This window comes from Cydia strobilella, chromosome 17, assembly GCF_947568885.1.
Source record: "Cydia strobilella chromosome 17, ilCydStro3.1, whole genome shotgun sequence".
NCBI lineage: Eukaryota > Metazoa > Arthropoda > Insecta > Lepidoptera > Tortricidae > Cydia > Cydia strobilella.
In genome coordinates this window covers 2885466-2902514 of record NC_086057.1, presented here as the reverse complement: position 1 = coordinate 2902514, position 17049 = coordinate 2885466, and the positions used below count along the sequence as shown (strand labels likewise).

General features: G+C 39.1%; 1 protein-coding gene across 1 annotated transcript in view; it reads right to left on the bottom strand.

Annotated features, from left to right (window-relative positions):
- The window catches only part of LOC134748803 (A disintegrin and metalloproteinase with thrombospondin motifs 7), a 140759-nt gene that overhangs the window by 85945 nt on the left and 37765 nt on the right, over positions 1–17049 (bottom strand). The window contains exon 2 of the mRNA XM_063683597.1: positions 15619–15975. Coding sequence (XP_063539667.1) covers positions 15619–15787 — 169 coding nt within the window. The 5' untranslated portion in view covers positions 15788–15975. The remainder of the gene's footprint in view (positions 1–15618; positions 15976–17049) is intronic.

Genomic DNA, 17049 nt, shown 5'->3' with positions numbered 1-17049 from the left:
TTGCATTTGTCAGTTAGTACGGTATTCCCGGAATATAAAAATCTTTCTCATAAGTTGGTGTCGACCTATCAAATCAACAATTATTTTTAATATCCGACTGTCTGACTAAACTCCAACTTAGAATAATTTATTACCAAAGAATTTCTAAAAGCTCTCAACCAGGCTGCGAATAGAAAAGACAAACAAACATTAAAAAAACACCAAATTCCCTTAGTAAGCATCGTTGCTCATTTTTCAGACCTTTTGTAATGTTTTTGTGCACGCGTGGGTGCCTGCGCATGTCTCCAGGCCAATAGACGTGACAGCAATTACTAGCCATTACCCCAGGGTACCGCCCCCTACCGCGGCAGAGCACCGACCTAGCCATAGTAAGCGTAGGAGGACAACTGGGCATTTACTTACACGCTACAACAGATTGAAGCATTATCTATAATCTATAAATTACACTATAACGAGTGTACATAATACAATTTGGCTTCAAGTAGTGTAACGAAAGCGATTTGACGTGCCTACCTTATATGTGACATTGATATGTAGCTGGCATCTTTTAGCTTCTTGCCGTAAAAAAAATAGTTAACGTGGAATTTAAGTATATCCTCAAACAGATTACGTATAAAATTGTTGGTGGCGAGACTTTAAATAGTTTATAATAGTCGGTCTCATGCAGCCGGGAATGTTTTTTAAAGTTATGATTACCTATGTTTTTTACTTTGAGAAGCTTGATTAGCGCAATGCAGTTTTAGTTGTCAAGTATCTCAAGGAAGCGTTTAATTGGGCAGCTTTTTGCGAAAATCGTGATTCTATCTTAGACGTAAAGTTATCTCATTAAATAAGTAAGTTTTTATATACCCTACAACCCTCTTGCGCATGAGAGGAGGCCTGAGGGCCTACCGTGAATACCGAAATTCGCAAATTGCGAGGATCTTTCTCTTTTACTCCAATGAAGGCGTAATTAGAGTGACAGAGAAAGATGCCCGCAATTTGCGAACTTTGATATTCGCGGTTATAGCCCTGTGCCCAGCAGTGGGACGGGGACGTGTAGGTATAGGCCGAACCATTATTATCATTATTTTGTTTCGACGAACGTTTAAAAAGAATTACTGATATAATAAATAAATAAATAAAATATAAAAATAAAAAATAAAAAAGCCATTTATTCCTTAATATCGTTACAATATTATAAGAGAAATATCGAATTAATAGTGCATGCATAACTTATATTTTAAATTTTAAATAATTTACTCCACAAAATAATTATTTAACATTTTTTCATTATGTTGATTTTAATATAATTTATAATTCAATTATTTTAATAAAATTTAATTTTTCAATTTGGTGTATAAATTATGTCTTAGATATTAAGGACCTCTCTCGAGTATAGGCCTCCTCCAACTCCTTCCATTTATCTCTAGTTTTTGCTTCTTCAATCCAGTGTTTTCCTGCTATTTTAGTAATTTCATCTGACCATCTTTCTAATGGTTTTCCTTGCCTTCGTTTTCCCTCTGGACCCGGCCACGTTGTCACAGTCTTTGTCCACTTGTCGTCATTCATTCTTATTACATGACCCGCCCATCGCCATTTAAATTTTTTGCAGTATGTCAGAGCATCAATTACTTTTGTTTTTTGTCTTATCTCTATGTTTTTCTTTTTATCGATACGTTTAATGTTTAGGATGCTCCGCTCCATGCTTCTTTGGCATGTGTTAATTTTATTTTTCGTGTAAGAATTGAAGATCCACGTTTGACATCCGTAAGAAAGGCATGGTAATATGCATGAGTCCAGGATTTTCTTTTTCAGTTTCAGTGGCAGGTTTGATTTTAACGGTTCTTTGTAACTCCAGTACTTGTTCCAGGATATTTTAATATATTATATATTAAATACATATTACGTGTGCTAAGTTTTAATAATAATGTCTACCTACCTAGTAAAAAAAAAATTTAGTCGCAACAATCTCAACATCTGCGTACATGTATTTTCTATACCTAAACTCGTGTCGGTTTCTGAATATTTTTTACTTAGATTAATCGGACTCTTGGTCCTTGTGCGGTCAAAAGATGCCCCCTGCGGTTATAATGAGCAAAATAGATTTAATTATTTATTCATCACGTAGGTATCATGTTGCCATGCCAGATAAAAACCAGTCGGAACGATCTGCCAAATATTAACCTGTAGGGCTAAGATGGTCGGCTCTTTATCATTTCTCACCATGCCTGTCACGTTCTAACAAATATGTTAGTGAGAAAGTGACACATGACATGACAGGTGATAAAAATGCGACTATGATACCGCTGCTGGGTGTGGCCGGTAATTCGGTTGGTTAAGGTGGTAAGTAATCATTATTATAATTTGAAGCAAACAATTTTTTCATGTTTAATGAGCATATTACGTTTACGGTCATAGAGCATTTTTATAGTATTGATCGCCGATTCGCCGATTACCCATTTTGAAAGAGACATTATACACGCATGTTATATGTAAATAACAGCTGTTGATACCCTTCTTTGTACAGATCATTAATATGTATACCTACACAGTGAACAATTAAAAAAAACTTATTCTTATAACCAACTGTTCCTTTCTTGAAATAAAAATAACATTACTGTAGACTGTAGGTAAGTGGTAGGTAAATATAAGGAGTTCTATTAAGCAAAAAACTTTTAGAAGTTCTTGAATACATAAATATAAATTTAAGGTACCAAAAATACTCGCGAAATAGATTTATAATTTTAATTTTGTACTTTTATTTTTTAACACATATGTACATTATAAGTGGGATTGTATGTATACTGACTCCCAGAGACTGTTAAACGCTGGTGTTATTACGAATATTAATTGTATATTTTTCGATCCCTTTCTATCTAACTTTCTGTCGTACAGTCAGCAGCAGAAGCGGGCGAGGTGTTCAAAATTACCTTGACACGCCTTATTCTATTAACAATAAAGTCACGTCAAGATCATTTTGAACACCTCGCCCGCTTAGCAACTTCTGCTGCTGACTGTACAAGTAAAATCAACAGAACAAACGTTATCTCTCCGTACGAGTAACCGGGCAATAAAAACTAATTTTACGCTGCGATAATAGACACTAGGTTTATTTAATTACATAATCAAAGTAAACCTTAGCAAGTCGAGTGAGACGTGAACGGATGTCTTTAATCATTTTCACTGTACAACATTATGTGTAACTATTTATTCTGTGACTAACTGAAGATTTCCCATTGCGAAATATGACGTGATATATCAAAGGAACCTTCCCTTTTATTTATAACAATCACCCTAGTTTTTTTAATGTCTTTATATCCCAATTTTCATTCATTTTCATCAGGGTTTACTCATTTTTTGCCATATCAATATTCCCAATGACTTTTCTGTGATCCACCTGTTTTACAGTATGATATCAGTGATATCACTTTTCAAATAGGCGCGTAATAAATAATAATAATGAGATGCATATAATATAACCCTCTTTTATATTAATTAATACACTCGCCGATAACACCAAGTTCGTTATTAAGTTCTGTTAACACAGTTTTTGCGGAAAAATAGATAGCGATTTTTAATTATTCATGTATACAGTTGTAAAGCTTATTTATAAGTGATATGCTTACAATACAACCTAATAAACATTGTTGTTCTGATTTGCAAAATTCCTTATAGCACTTGGAAAAATGGCGTAAAAAAACACGTCAAAAGTACGCTCCCTGTTCATGTCATTTTTAAATGCTATTTATTTCTAATCATATTAAGGATGTATCAGCCTTGCATGCACAATTCGATTGCTTGATTATTCATCTTTAATTTAATGTATAGTTTACGTGAGTTTCTTTGATTAAATACATGGTATACAGAGTTTTCCAAGCCTGTATCCCGCACAATTGTCTAAATCTATACGTTTTCGTGCGAAACTGAAAAATATGCAATGTTTGGAGAATATAATTTTAGGTATAAAATAGTAAAACCATCTGGCAAAGTTGCAAGACTGCATTGGACACACTTTTGTAAAGTATAATTTTCATAAATTGACCGCGTATTTACGTCTTCAGGCAATCTCGGACTTGACAAGGATTCCCGTAAATTCTCCATCTGAGTTTTATATTATTATATCACGTTTTGATCATTACAAAATAAGCTATCAAACTGTGCTAATTTTTATTTTATTTTAAGCTTTATTTTATATTTAATCAGTTGAAAACCTAGTAATAGAAAATAAAAAAAAGAATAATAAAAGTTTTTTATTTAGTTTATATTGTGTACCTACTTACTTATCCATCATTTTATTAATATAAACAAATTTCCAAGAAGTCAACTACAGACCAACTGATGCCGACAAAATCTAATCCGCTTTAAGATAAAAGTTTAAAGCTCCCTCGCTCATTAGCCGCTTTAATCCTAATTAGTAAACACATGACGAAGGACGACCACGCCACACATGTCTACTATGTTACCATTTAAGGCTACTGCTAACCTCGAAAATGAAACTTTCGTCTATTTGCCTCTATCACTCGAATATGCAAGAGCGATAGAGATCCAAGTAGTCGAACGAAGAAACGCGAAGTGGTTCGCGGTTATACAAACAGGCTCTGATAGTTTACGTCACATAAACGTCACGATACGAGTGATACGACGGATTCGCCGTTCGCAAAATGATAAGATAGCCTCTGCAAATATTATCACGGCGATAAGGAAATCAGATCGTTACACTTTACACTTTCCAGTGATAAAGTTGGATTATAATTACACTTTTTGATAATGTAAATCTAATTTAATATATGTAGTATTGTTATTTTATTATATGTTCAGTTTGGAGTCAAATTAATTTAGTAGTGATTGTTACACTATATTTATTTTTTACATTGATTACTTTTTTCTTTTTAGAAACATTATTAACTAGTAGGTACCTATAGTACTATATTTTATTTTTATTAAAAAAATCGGGCAATACGATTTCGAAAATTACATTGTTCCTACTAGTTCAATACATTCAGTCAGTATATTTGCAAGAAGTTCTCGTTAATATAACAACAAAATGGCTATAGATTAATTTTAAACTGTTAATAAAATATTCAATATATACGATAATTGATATATAAATAAATTTTTAACATAGCATAAGCCATCCAACTTATAGCACGCGTCGCATCCCTAATGCGTCGTGTGCGCGGCAGCGCCAACAGCCTTCTGGAGATCTGGACGATCGCGGAGCGGAGGCTAATGACAGTAATGACAGCCCCATAGTTGGCCACTGGGCAAAGTCGCATGCGTCGTTAGTAAATTACGATAACTGTCATTTAGTGAGACCTGTTTTATTGTTATTGACTAATTTTAATATCACTGAACTATTATTAATATTATTATTTTCCATTTTAATTTTATTATTTTAACTTATGTGTGTACAATTTCGTCTGAATTTTATAATACAAATATGTGTGTGATTATAAGTTTTAACCCATAAGACCTAGTATTATAAGTATAGATGAGCTATACGCGTGCGCCCGTGAGGGACATAACATACGCCAGTGTTGGCCGTAATTGTTAATTTTAATTAACCATTGATCAATTTTATTAACCATTAGTTCCGCCATTAACCAATTGCATTAAAGTTAATTCGGATTAAAGTTAATTCGGATTAAATTTTTGAGACGTTAATGGCCATTGAAGTTAATTCGGATTAACTTTAATTCGGATTAACTTCAATGGCCATTAAAGTTTCAAAAAATTAATTAGAATTACTCCCAATTGCATTAACGTCTAATAAAATTACATTCGTGATATTTTAAAATGAGACAGCAAAATGACCCTGACTGAACCCTGGCAGTAGTAGCAGTACCTACATACTACCTAGTAGAATTCTGGTTTGGTGCAACACAGACATACGCGGTTTTGGTCATTTAAATCGTCTTGATGAGCACTTCGGAGAGCCGTACCCATGATAGAGCTGATGCTGAACCCTGGCAGTACCTAATGGATCTAAGGTTTGGTGCAACATAGGCACACGCTGTTTTAGTCATCCGACTCGTCTTGATGAGCACTTCGGAGAGCCATACACATGATAGAGCTGATGCTGAACCCTGGCAGTACCTAATGGATCTAAGGTTTGGTGCAACATAGGCACACGCTGTTTTAGTCATCCGACTCGTCTTGATGAGCACTTAGGAGAGCAGTACCCATGATAGAGCTGATGCTGAACCCTGGCAGTACCTAGTGGATCTAAGGTTTGGTGCAACATAGGCACACGCTGTTTTAGTCACCCGACTCGTCTTGATGAGCACTTAGGAGAGCGGTACCCATGATAGAGCTGATGCTGAACCCTGGCAGTACCTAGTGGATCTAAGGTTTGGTGTAACATAGGCACACGCTGTTTTAGTCACCCGACTCGTCTTGATGAGCACTTAGGAGAGCAGTACCCATGATAGAGCTGATGCTGAACCCTGGCAGTACCTAGTGGATCTAACGTTTGGTGCAACATAGGCACACGCTGTTTTAGTCACCCGACTCGTCTTGATGAGCACTTAGGAGAGCGGTACCCATGATAGAGCTGATGCTGAACCCTGGCAGTACCTAGTGGATCTAAGGTTTGGTGCAACATAGGCACACGCTGTTTTAGTCACCCGACTCGTCTTGATGAGCACTTAGGAGAGCGGTACCCATGATAGAACTGATGCTGAACCCTGGCAGTACCTAGTGGATCTAAGGTTTGGTGCAACATAGGCACACGCTGTTTTAGTCACCCGACTCGTCTTGATGAGCACTTAGGAGAGCAGTACCCATGATAGAGCTGATGCTGAACCCTGGCAGTACCTAGTGGATCTAAGGTTTGGTGCAACATAGGCACACGCTGTTTTAGTCACCCGACTCGTCTTGATGAGCACTTAGGAGAGCGGTACCCATGATAGAGCTGATGCTGAACCCTGGCAGTACCTAGTGGATCTAAGGTTTGGTGCAACATAGGCACACGCTGTTTTAGTCACCCGACTCGTCTTGATGAGCACTTAGGAGAGCAGTACCCATGATAGAGCTGATGCTGAACCCTGGCAGTACCTAGTGGATCTAAGGTTTGGTGCAACATAGGCACACGCTGTTTTAGTCACCCGACTCGTCTTGATGAGCACTTAGGAGAGCGGTACCCATGATAGAGCTGATGCTGAACCCTGGCAGTACCTAGTGGATCTAAGGTTTGGTGCAACATAGGCACACGCTGTTTTAGTCACCCGACTCGTCTTGATGAGCACTTAGGAGAGCGGTACCCATGATAGAGCTGATGCTGAACCCTGGCAGTACCTAGTGGATCTAAGGTTTGGTGCAACATAGGCACACACAGTTTTAGTCACCCGACTCGTCTTGATGAGCACTTAGGAGAGCAGTACCCATGATAGAGCTGATGCTGAACCCTGGCAGTACCTAGTGGATCTAAGGTTTGGTGCAACATAGGCACACGCTGTTTTAGTCACCCGACTCGTCTTGATGAGCACTTAGGAGAGCAGTACCCATAATGGAGCTGATGCTGAACCCTGGCAGTACCTAGCGGAACTAAGGTTTGGTGCAACATAGGCACACGCTGTTTTAGTCATCCGACTCGTCTTGATGAGCACTTAGGAGAGCAGTACGCATGATAGAGCTGATGCTGAAGCTTGGCACTACCTAGTGGATCTAAGGTTTGGTGCAACATAGGCACACGCTGTTTTAGTCACCCGACTCGTCTTGATGAGCACTTAGGAGAGCGGTACCCATGATAGAGCTGATGCTGAACCCTGGCAGTACCTAGTGGATCTAAGGTTTGGTGCAACATAGGCACACGCTGTTTTAGTCACCCGACTCGTCTTGATGAGCACTTAGGAGAGCAGTACCCATGATAGAGCTGATGCTGAACCCTGGCAGTACCTAGTGGATCTAAGGTTTGGTGCAACATAGGCACACGCTGTTTTAGTCATCCGACTCGTCTTGATGAGCACTTAGGAGATCAGTACCCATAATGGAGCTGATGCTGAACCCTGGCAGTACCTAGCGGAACTAAGGATTGGTGCAACATAGGCACACGCTGTTTTAGTCATCCGACTCGTCTTGATGAGCACTTAGGAGAGCAGTACCCATGATAGAGCTGATGCTGAACCCTGGCAGTACCTAGCGGAACTAAGGTTTGGTGCAACATAGGCACACGCTGTTTTAGTCATCCGACTCGTCTTGATGAGCAAGAGAGCGGTACCCATGATAGAGCTGATGCTGAACCCTGGCAATACCCAGTGGATCTAAGGTTTGGTGCAATATAGGCATGCGCTGTTTTGGGCATCCGACTCGTCTTGATGAGCACTTAGGAGAGCAGTACCTATGGTAGAGCTGATGCTGAACCCTGGCAGTACCTAGTGGATCTAAGGTTTGGTGCAACATTGGCACGCACTGTTTAGGTCGTCCGACACGTCTTGATGAGCACTTAGGAGAGCAGTACCCATGATAGAGCTGATGCTGAACCCTGGCAGTACCTAGTGGGTCTAAGGTTTGGTGCAACATAGGCACCCGCTGTTTTAGTCACCAGACTCGTCTTGATGAGCACTTAGGAGAGCGGTACCCACGATAGAGCTGATGCTGAACCCTGGCAGTACCTAGTGGATCTAAGGTTTGGTGCAACATAGGCACGCGCTGTTTTGGTCATCTGACTCGTCTTGATGAGCACTTAGGAGAGCAGTACCCATGATAGAGCTGATGCTGAACCCTGGCAGTACATAGTGGAACTAAGGTTTGGTACAACATAGGCACACGCTGTTATGGTCATCTCACTCGTTCTAATGAGCACTTGGGAGCGCAATATTTGAATATTATCTTGAGATACATAACTCATAAGATAGATAACATATACTTATGGCAGTAAGCAGTAGGTCTAGGTACTTACTAGGACTCAGGTATGGTCCAATTTATTCACGCGCTGTTTTGGTTCATCCTTTTTAATTAAGTTGATGGGAATAGTAACAAAAGTGCTGCCGAATCAATGTTTTGTAAATTTTTGTATTATTCAACACTTTCAGCGCCAAGCGCCCCATTTCAATAACAAAATGAACCCGACTATCGGGTTCTTGGCACTGAAAGTGTTAACTGATCATGATTACCAATGTCATGGTCATGCAATATTATGTAAGATATGAAAGAATATGTTTGTATTTATGAACTGAATCGGAATCCTTACAGGGATAAATTAAAATAACATATTTATTTATCATTATTTATTTATTTAAGAAAATATATTACAAATTATATACCACTAATTATTTTGTCAATTATAAAAATTAAGTCTTATTTTATACATAATGATACAGATGTAGTGCATAATTGTTTACCATCGTATTTTCGCGGAAACGCACGAACGTGTCTTGCTATTTCAGTCAGTCTCAGTACAAAAATACTGAGGTTGACAGAAGTAGCATGACAAATACGAACGTTTCCGTGAAAATACGACGACAAACACTTATGCACTACATCTGTATCATTATGTATAAAATAAGACTTAATTTTTATAATTGTTAAAATAATTAGTGGTATATAATTTGTAATACAACTTTTTAAATAAATAAATAAATAAATAATGATAAATAAATATGTTATTTTAATTTATCCCTGTAAGGATTCCGATTCAGTTCATAAATACAAACATATTCTTTCATATCTTACATAATATTGCATGACCATGACATTGGTAATCATGATCAGTTAACACTTTCAGTGCCAAGAACCCGATAGTCGGGTTCATTTTGTTATTGAAATGGGGCGCTTGGCGCTGAAAGTGTTGAATAATACAAAAATTTACAAAACATTGATTAGGCAGCACTTTTGTTACTATTCCCATCAACTTAATAAAAAAAGATGAAATAAAACTATGAAAACGGATTATATCGCGTATATTGAATTTATAATACATCCCGACGTTTCGAACTCTTTACAGCGTTCGTGGTCAACGGGTGACTGAGGAAAAATTACAAAATGCAAAAATACCCACATACTAAAATAATGAACAATCATAGACTACAAACTTTAAGGCTGGTTGTACATGCAAAATCGGTTCATAAGGCTAGTTATACACTATAATTATTTTTCAAGTAAAGATATATATATATACGCGATAAAAATAAACTATGCCGGCTCCAACCCTACACCACGGACCCGAGAAGATTTAATTCCCTCCTAAATTGTAGGAGGGTATCCCAATATGGGACCGGCAACAAACTCGGCGGGACACATCTTTTCAAAACATCAGAATGTCCAGCATCATCCAACACTACGGTCTCACAGTCTATGTCTCGCTTGCTCCTTTATCAGGTGGACTACAGGATCCCAAGCTGGTGGTAGAGAAAAGCCATCTTCCCTATTAAAGTTTGGATATTTCTTAATCTCAATGGCCTCGCGCAGCATTCTGGGTATGTAACGCTTCTCCTTGGCAAGAACCAGAGGCTTATCAAACTTGATTGAGTGATTGGCTTTATCCATGACATGCTCACAGACAGCAGACCTAGGTCGACGGTGCTTGACATCAGCTATGTGTTCCTTCACCCGAGTGGAAATGCTCCGTTTCGTCTGCCCGACATATGATAGGCCACACTCACAGTCCAGTTTCTCTACCACCAGCTTGGGATCCTGTAGTCCACCTGATAAAGGAGCAAGCGAGACATAGACTGTGAGACCGTAGTGTTGGATGATGCTGGACATTCTGATGTTTTGAAAAGATGTGTCCCGCCGAGTTTGTTGCCGGTCCCATATTGGGATACCCTCCTACAATTTAGGAGGGAATTAAATCTTCTCGGGTCCGTGGTGTAGGGTTGGAGCCGGCATAGTTTATTTTTATCGCGTATATATATATATCTTTACTTGAAAAATAATTATAGTGTATAACTAGCCTTATGAACCGATTTTGCATGTACAACCAGCCTTAAAGTTTGTAGTCTATGATTGTTCATTATTTTAGTATGTGGGTATTTTTGCATTTTGTAATTTTTCCTCAGTCACCCGTTGACCACGAACGCTGTAAAGAGTTCGAAACGTCGGGATGTATTATAAATTCAATATACGCGATATAATCCGTTTTCATAGTTTTATTTCATGAGTAACTATCGCGGTAACCGAAGACAATATTAAAAAAAGATGAACCAAAACAGCGAGTGAATAGATTGGACCATACCTGAGTCCTAGTAAGTACCTCTAGGTACTTACTAGGACCTACTGCTTACTGCCATAAGTATATGTCTATCTTATGAGTATCTCAAGACAATATTCAAATATTGCGCTCCCAAGTGCTCATTAGAACGAGTGAGATGACCATAACAGCGTGTGCCTATGTTGTACCAAACCTTAGTTCCACTATGTACTGCCAGGGTTCAGCATTAGCTCTATCATGGGTACTGCTCTCCCAAGTGCTCATTAGAACGAGTGAGATGACCATAACAGCGTGTGCCTATGTTGTACCAAACCTTAGTTCCACTATGTACTGCCAGGGTTCAGCATCAGCTCTATCATGGGTACTGCTCTCCTAAGTGCTCATCAAGACGAGTCGGACGACCTAAACAGCGCGTGCCTATGTTGCACCAAACCTTAGATCCACTAGGTACTGCCAGGGTTCAGCATCAGCTCTATCATGGGTGCTGCTCTCCTAAGTGCTCATCAAGGCGAGTCGGACGACCTAAACAGCGCGTGCCTATGTTGCACCAAACCTTAGATCCACTAGGTACTGCCAGGGTTCAGCATCAGCTCTATCATGGGTACCGCTCTACTAAGTGCTCATCAAGACGAGTCGGGTGACTAAAACAGCGTGTACCTATGTTGCACCAAACCTTAGATCCACTAGGTAGTGCCAGGGTTCAGCATCAGCTCTATCATGGGTACTGCTCTCCTAAGTGCTCATCAAGACGAGTCGGGTGACTAAAACAGCGTGTGCCTATGTTGCACCAAACCTTAGATCCACTAGGTACTGCCAGGGTTCAGCATCAGCTCCATTATGGGTACTGCTCTCCTAAGTGCTCATCAAGACGAGTCGGGTGACTAAAACAGCGTGTGCCTATATTGCACCAAACCTTAGATCCACTAGGTACTGCCAGGGTTCAGCATCAGCTCTATCATGGGTACTGCTCTCCTAAGTGCTCATCAAGACGAGTCGGACGACCTAAACAGCGCGTGCCTATGTTGCACCAAACCTTAGATCCACTAGGTACTGCCAGGGTTCAGCATCAGCTCTATCATGGGTGCTGCTCTCCTAAGTGCTCATCAAGACGAGTCGGACGACCTAAACAGCGCGTGCCTATGTTGCACCAAACCTTAGATCCACTAGGTACTGCCAGGGTTCAGCATCAGCTCTATCATGGGTACCGCTCTACTAAGTGCTCATCAAGACGAGTCGGGTGACTAAAACAGCGTGTGCCTATGTTGCACCAAACCTTAGATCCACTAGGTACTGCCAGGGTTCAGCATCAGCTCTATCATGGGTACTGCTCTCCTAAGTGCTCATCAAGACGAGTCGGGTGACTAAAACAGCGTGTGCCTATGTTGCACCAAACCTTAGATCCACTAGGTACTGCCAGGGTTCAGCATCAGCTCTATTATGGGTACTGCTCTCCTAAGTGCTCATCAAGACGAGTCGGGTGATGAAAACAGCGTGTGCCTATGTTGCACCAAACCTTAGATCCACTAGGTACTGCCAGGGTTCAGCATCAGCTCTATCATGGGTACCGCTCTCCTAAGTGCTCATCAAGACGAGTCGGGTGACTAAAACAGCGTGTGCCTATGTTGCACCAAACCTTAGATCCACTAGGTAGTGCCAGGGTTCAGCATCAGCTCTATCATGGGTACTGCTCTCCTAAGTGCTCATCAAGACGAGTCGGATGACTAAAACAGCGTGTGCCTATGTTGCACCAAACCTTAGTTCCGCTAGGTACTGCCAGGGTTCAGCATCAGCTCCATTATGGGTACTGCTCTCCTAAGTGCTCATCAAGACGAGTCGGGTGACTAAAACAGCGTGTGCCTATGTTGCACCAAACCTTAGATCCACTAGGTACTGCCAGGGTTCAGCATCAGCTCTATCATGGGTACTGCTCTCCTAAGTGCTCATCAAGACGAGTCGGATGACTAAAACAGCGTGTGCCTATGTTGCACCAAACCTTAGATCCATTAGGTACTGCCAGGGTTCAGCATCAGCTCTATCATGGGTATGGCTCTCCGAAGTGCTCATCAAGACGAGTCGGATGACTAAAACAGCGTGTGCCTATGTTGCACCAAACCTTAGATCCATTAGGTACTGCCAGGGTTCAGCATCAGCTCTATCATGGGTACGGCTCTCCGAAGTGCTCATCAAGACGATTTAAATGACCAAAACCGCGTATGTCTGTGTTGCACCAAACCAGAATTCTACTAGGTAGTAGGTAGGTACTGCTACTACTGCCAGGGTTCAGTCAGGGTCATTTTGCTGTCTCATTTTAAAATATCACGAATGTAATTTTATTAGACGTTAATGCAATTGAGAGTAATTCTAATTAATTTTTTGAAACTTTAATGGCCATTGAAGTTAATCCGAATTAAAGTTAATCCGAATTAACTTCAATGGCCATTAACGTCTCAAAAATTTAATCCGAATTAACTTTAATCCGAATTAAATGGCTAATGGTTAATGGCCATTAACCTTTTTAATTGTTAATTTTTAATGTTTAATGGCATTAGCGTTCGGCCAACACTGACATACGCAATGCGACAAAATTAAAAACACGTTTTAACATTCCCGATAATATACCAAAAACTACCTACTATGAGCGAAAGCTTGAAAAATTATTTTATTATTTTTTATTATAAGAAATAAAGTAGGTGTACAATTAAATGGGTAACTTGGTCACTGGTAATCTTTATTCAATTTTCTGTATATCAAATGCTGTCTACTGTACGAATGATACTCTACTTTCTCATTATTACGTTTTCAGTCCTTCAGTACGCATGACACATCAGTAATACAATAAAGAGGCACTCCCGGGCTGCGAGATGATAAATGAAACAGGAGTGAAGTCACACAGTTCAAATATGGAGTAGATAGGTATACGTTTGAGACTTATAGTTAATTTATAGTTACGCAAGACGCAAGCAAGACGCAAGTCACTTTGTTTGATGTATTTAAGCTGAACAATTGTCAATTAGTTTCAGCCCACGTTTTGATTTGTCAGTTCAACGTTCGGTTCGGTTATTACAACAAAAAAGCTTTTTTTGTTTAGCGGTCTGCGTTAACGAACGCTTCATTTGGTAGTTTATGGAACATGTGCTGTTTGCATAACGCCATCCATGGTTTATTTTGGATGTTATTAGGTCTGCAAATAGACTGTGTTGCTGTACGTGTCGTCGATTGCTACACTTTCAGTTCGCCGATCGAAATTAAATGCCCAGTGGCTAGTTATTAGAACAAATAGAAGCGTTTGAGATAGAAAGCACATGTTTAAACAATAATTATTGTTACCTCCGATGCATAAGTAAAATTTCTCAACAGTAATAATTTATTCAAAAAATATACTATCAATATGATCGAAAACTTACAAAGATATAAGATAACACACTACAAAAAAAGTGTTAATAAAATCAACTAAAAAAGGCGTGCCACAGGGATCAGTGTTAGATTTGTAAAATATTGTATCTTTCAAATTGCACATTGAACGTAAATTATTTACCGACAAGATGTATATTAATATATTACAAATTATGCCAATAAAAAATCCGACCTGAGTAATAATGACGTCTAATTTTAGCGAAACAATTTGTTAAAATGTCAGACGCTAACATCCGTTTAAGAAGGTTCGGACACTTCGGACCTAAACGCCGATGAGTCATTCGAGCCCTGTCCGCTGTGATACCTGAATCCAATTACGAACCCATCAAACAGTGTGACAACTACAAAACGAATCTTAAGATTAGTGAGATCGCACGAGAGGGCCTGTCATACGTTATCTGTTCGCCGATTTTGTACCCTTTACAACCATCAATTTTAATTATTAACGGTACGTTTAGTAAGCGGTTTACTTTGATTCGCTAATGCCACATGTTTTAAAATAAATGCTAAAGGTACAATAATGTTTTTCTATACTTAAATAAAACGTACGCTTATTGCTACGATATATAACTGCTAGCTTATTATATAGATTTTAATGTAGGTACATTATATCTTAATGAAATACCTATTTACTTAACTACTTAAGGTTTAGTATGGAAAAGACCGTCTACAAGCTTTTTCGTCGCTCTTGCGTTTGTACACACACTCTACTTACAGAGGGTCTACCGCGAAAACCGAAATGCGAAAATTGCGGGGATCTTTCTCTTTTACTCCAATGAAGGCGTAATTAGAGTGATAGAGAAAAATTCCCGCAATGTGCGAACTTCGATTTTCGCGGTTATAGCCCAGGTCTACGTACAGGTCGGTATAGAAGGAGTGGAGCTTTTTGACTGTGTCTGAGAGACCTATGCTCAGCAGTGGGCGATAAAGGGCTGATATAATGATGATGATGTATCTGAGCGACGTACGTATACAAATAACAGGAGTTCTTGCCTTATGACGGTCTTGCCCCGCAAATACATTTTATATGCCGGTCTTCTCTACATTGACCTTAAATGATATGATAGACTTACCGGTATGTATGAAGTTTCTAATGCTGTCCTGGATCTCTTCTTGAACATTGCCCGTGGGATATTCCACTTTAGGCATTACTATAAATTTCGCGCTGCACCACGCCACCAAAGTTTGGAATAATAACAGTATTAATATACACCGCACATCCATTTTTCTAAGCACCATCATTTCGCGTCGTGAGGGACCGTTAGCGTCTATGTCGTTGGCATGACAATACTACTACCGGTGCATTTAATCATTGCGCTAATGACATAACGTAACCTTATTCGAGTTATGATATTTTGTGCCTGTAATTAGACAGCGTTAATGTGTAGATGCTCGGTCGTCGGCTTTGTTGAACGTTCATTATATTCGATCTGAAACAAAAGAAATAAAATGTTAAATTTACGTAACGACTACACCTGGAAATATTATATCAAAATATAATTTATTATTACCATTAAAGTTTTATTTTGTTCGGTATTGATCACTTATCGGTATTTATACACATACAAAAAGTAAAATTTAAATTGAACTGCTATCACTAAAGTTAAGCCTTTATTTTACGCACTATAAAAGTATGCTTCAATAAAAAAGTTTATCAAAGTTCGGGCAGAGAGCCGCAGTACACGTGCGTGTAGAGACGGGCCGCTATCTCGATCTGAGAGCGGAGTCGTCTGTTACATAATTATATCTCTAATCTGTGCCCATATAGACACATGCGATTTGTGTTTTAGTTAGCACTGGAGACGTGATAGTGAGAGTTTGGATGGTTCTTGCCGGTTAATTAAAGGGCATTTAGTGTAGTAGTTTTACTTTCTCCTGTTAAAAATGAGAGAGAGAATAGGAGCGAAATTCAAAGATTCTTAATCGCTACTAGTACTTTCCTAATTTATTACTTACTAGCAGAAGCTCACGACTTTGTCTGTGTAAAATAAGTACTTTTATACTTTTTTTCACTTCAATAGTAAATTCAACCCCTTTTTGCCCCTTTAAGGGATGATTCCCGTGATAAAAACTATTATAATATGTCTTTGCCCGGAACTCTTAACTATCTCCATACAAAATATTATCTAAATTGGTGTAGCGATTTAAGCGTGAATAGGTCAGACAGACAGCGTTACTTTCGCATTATAGTAGGCGTAGATACCTATAAAAAATACATCATACAATTTATGTATTGGCGTTGTTGCGTACTTTAGGACTTTAGGTCACTTCACAATAGGGTATTCCATACATTTTTATTATGGTATCAGTCGATCAGGATCAAATGTCTGTATGGAACCGATTGTCTTAAAGCAATACAAAAATCACAAATGATGGTCAAAGTCTGGCACCCGCACTTTACTGACGATTTGACGAAACACTTCTAACAAATTGGCATTACATCGTGACGTCAGCATGTAACGTCGCTATTGCTTAGAAGCTGTCGAAAACAAGGAAATTGCGAT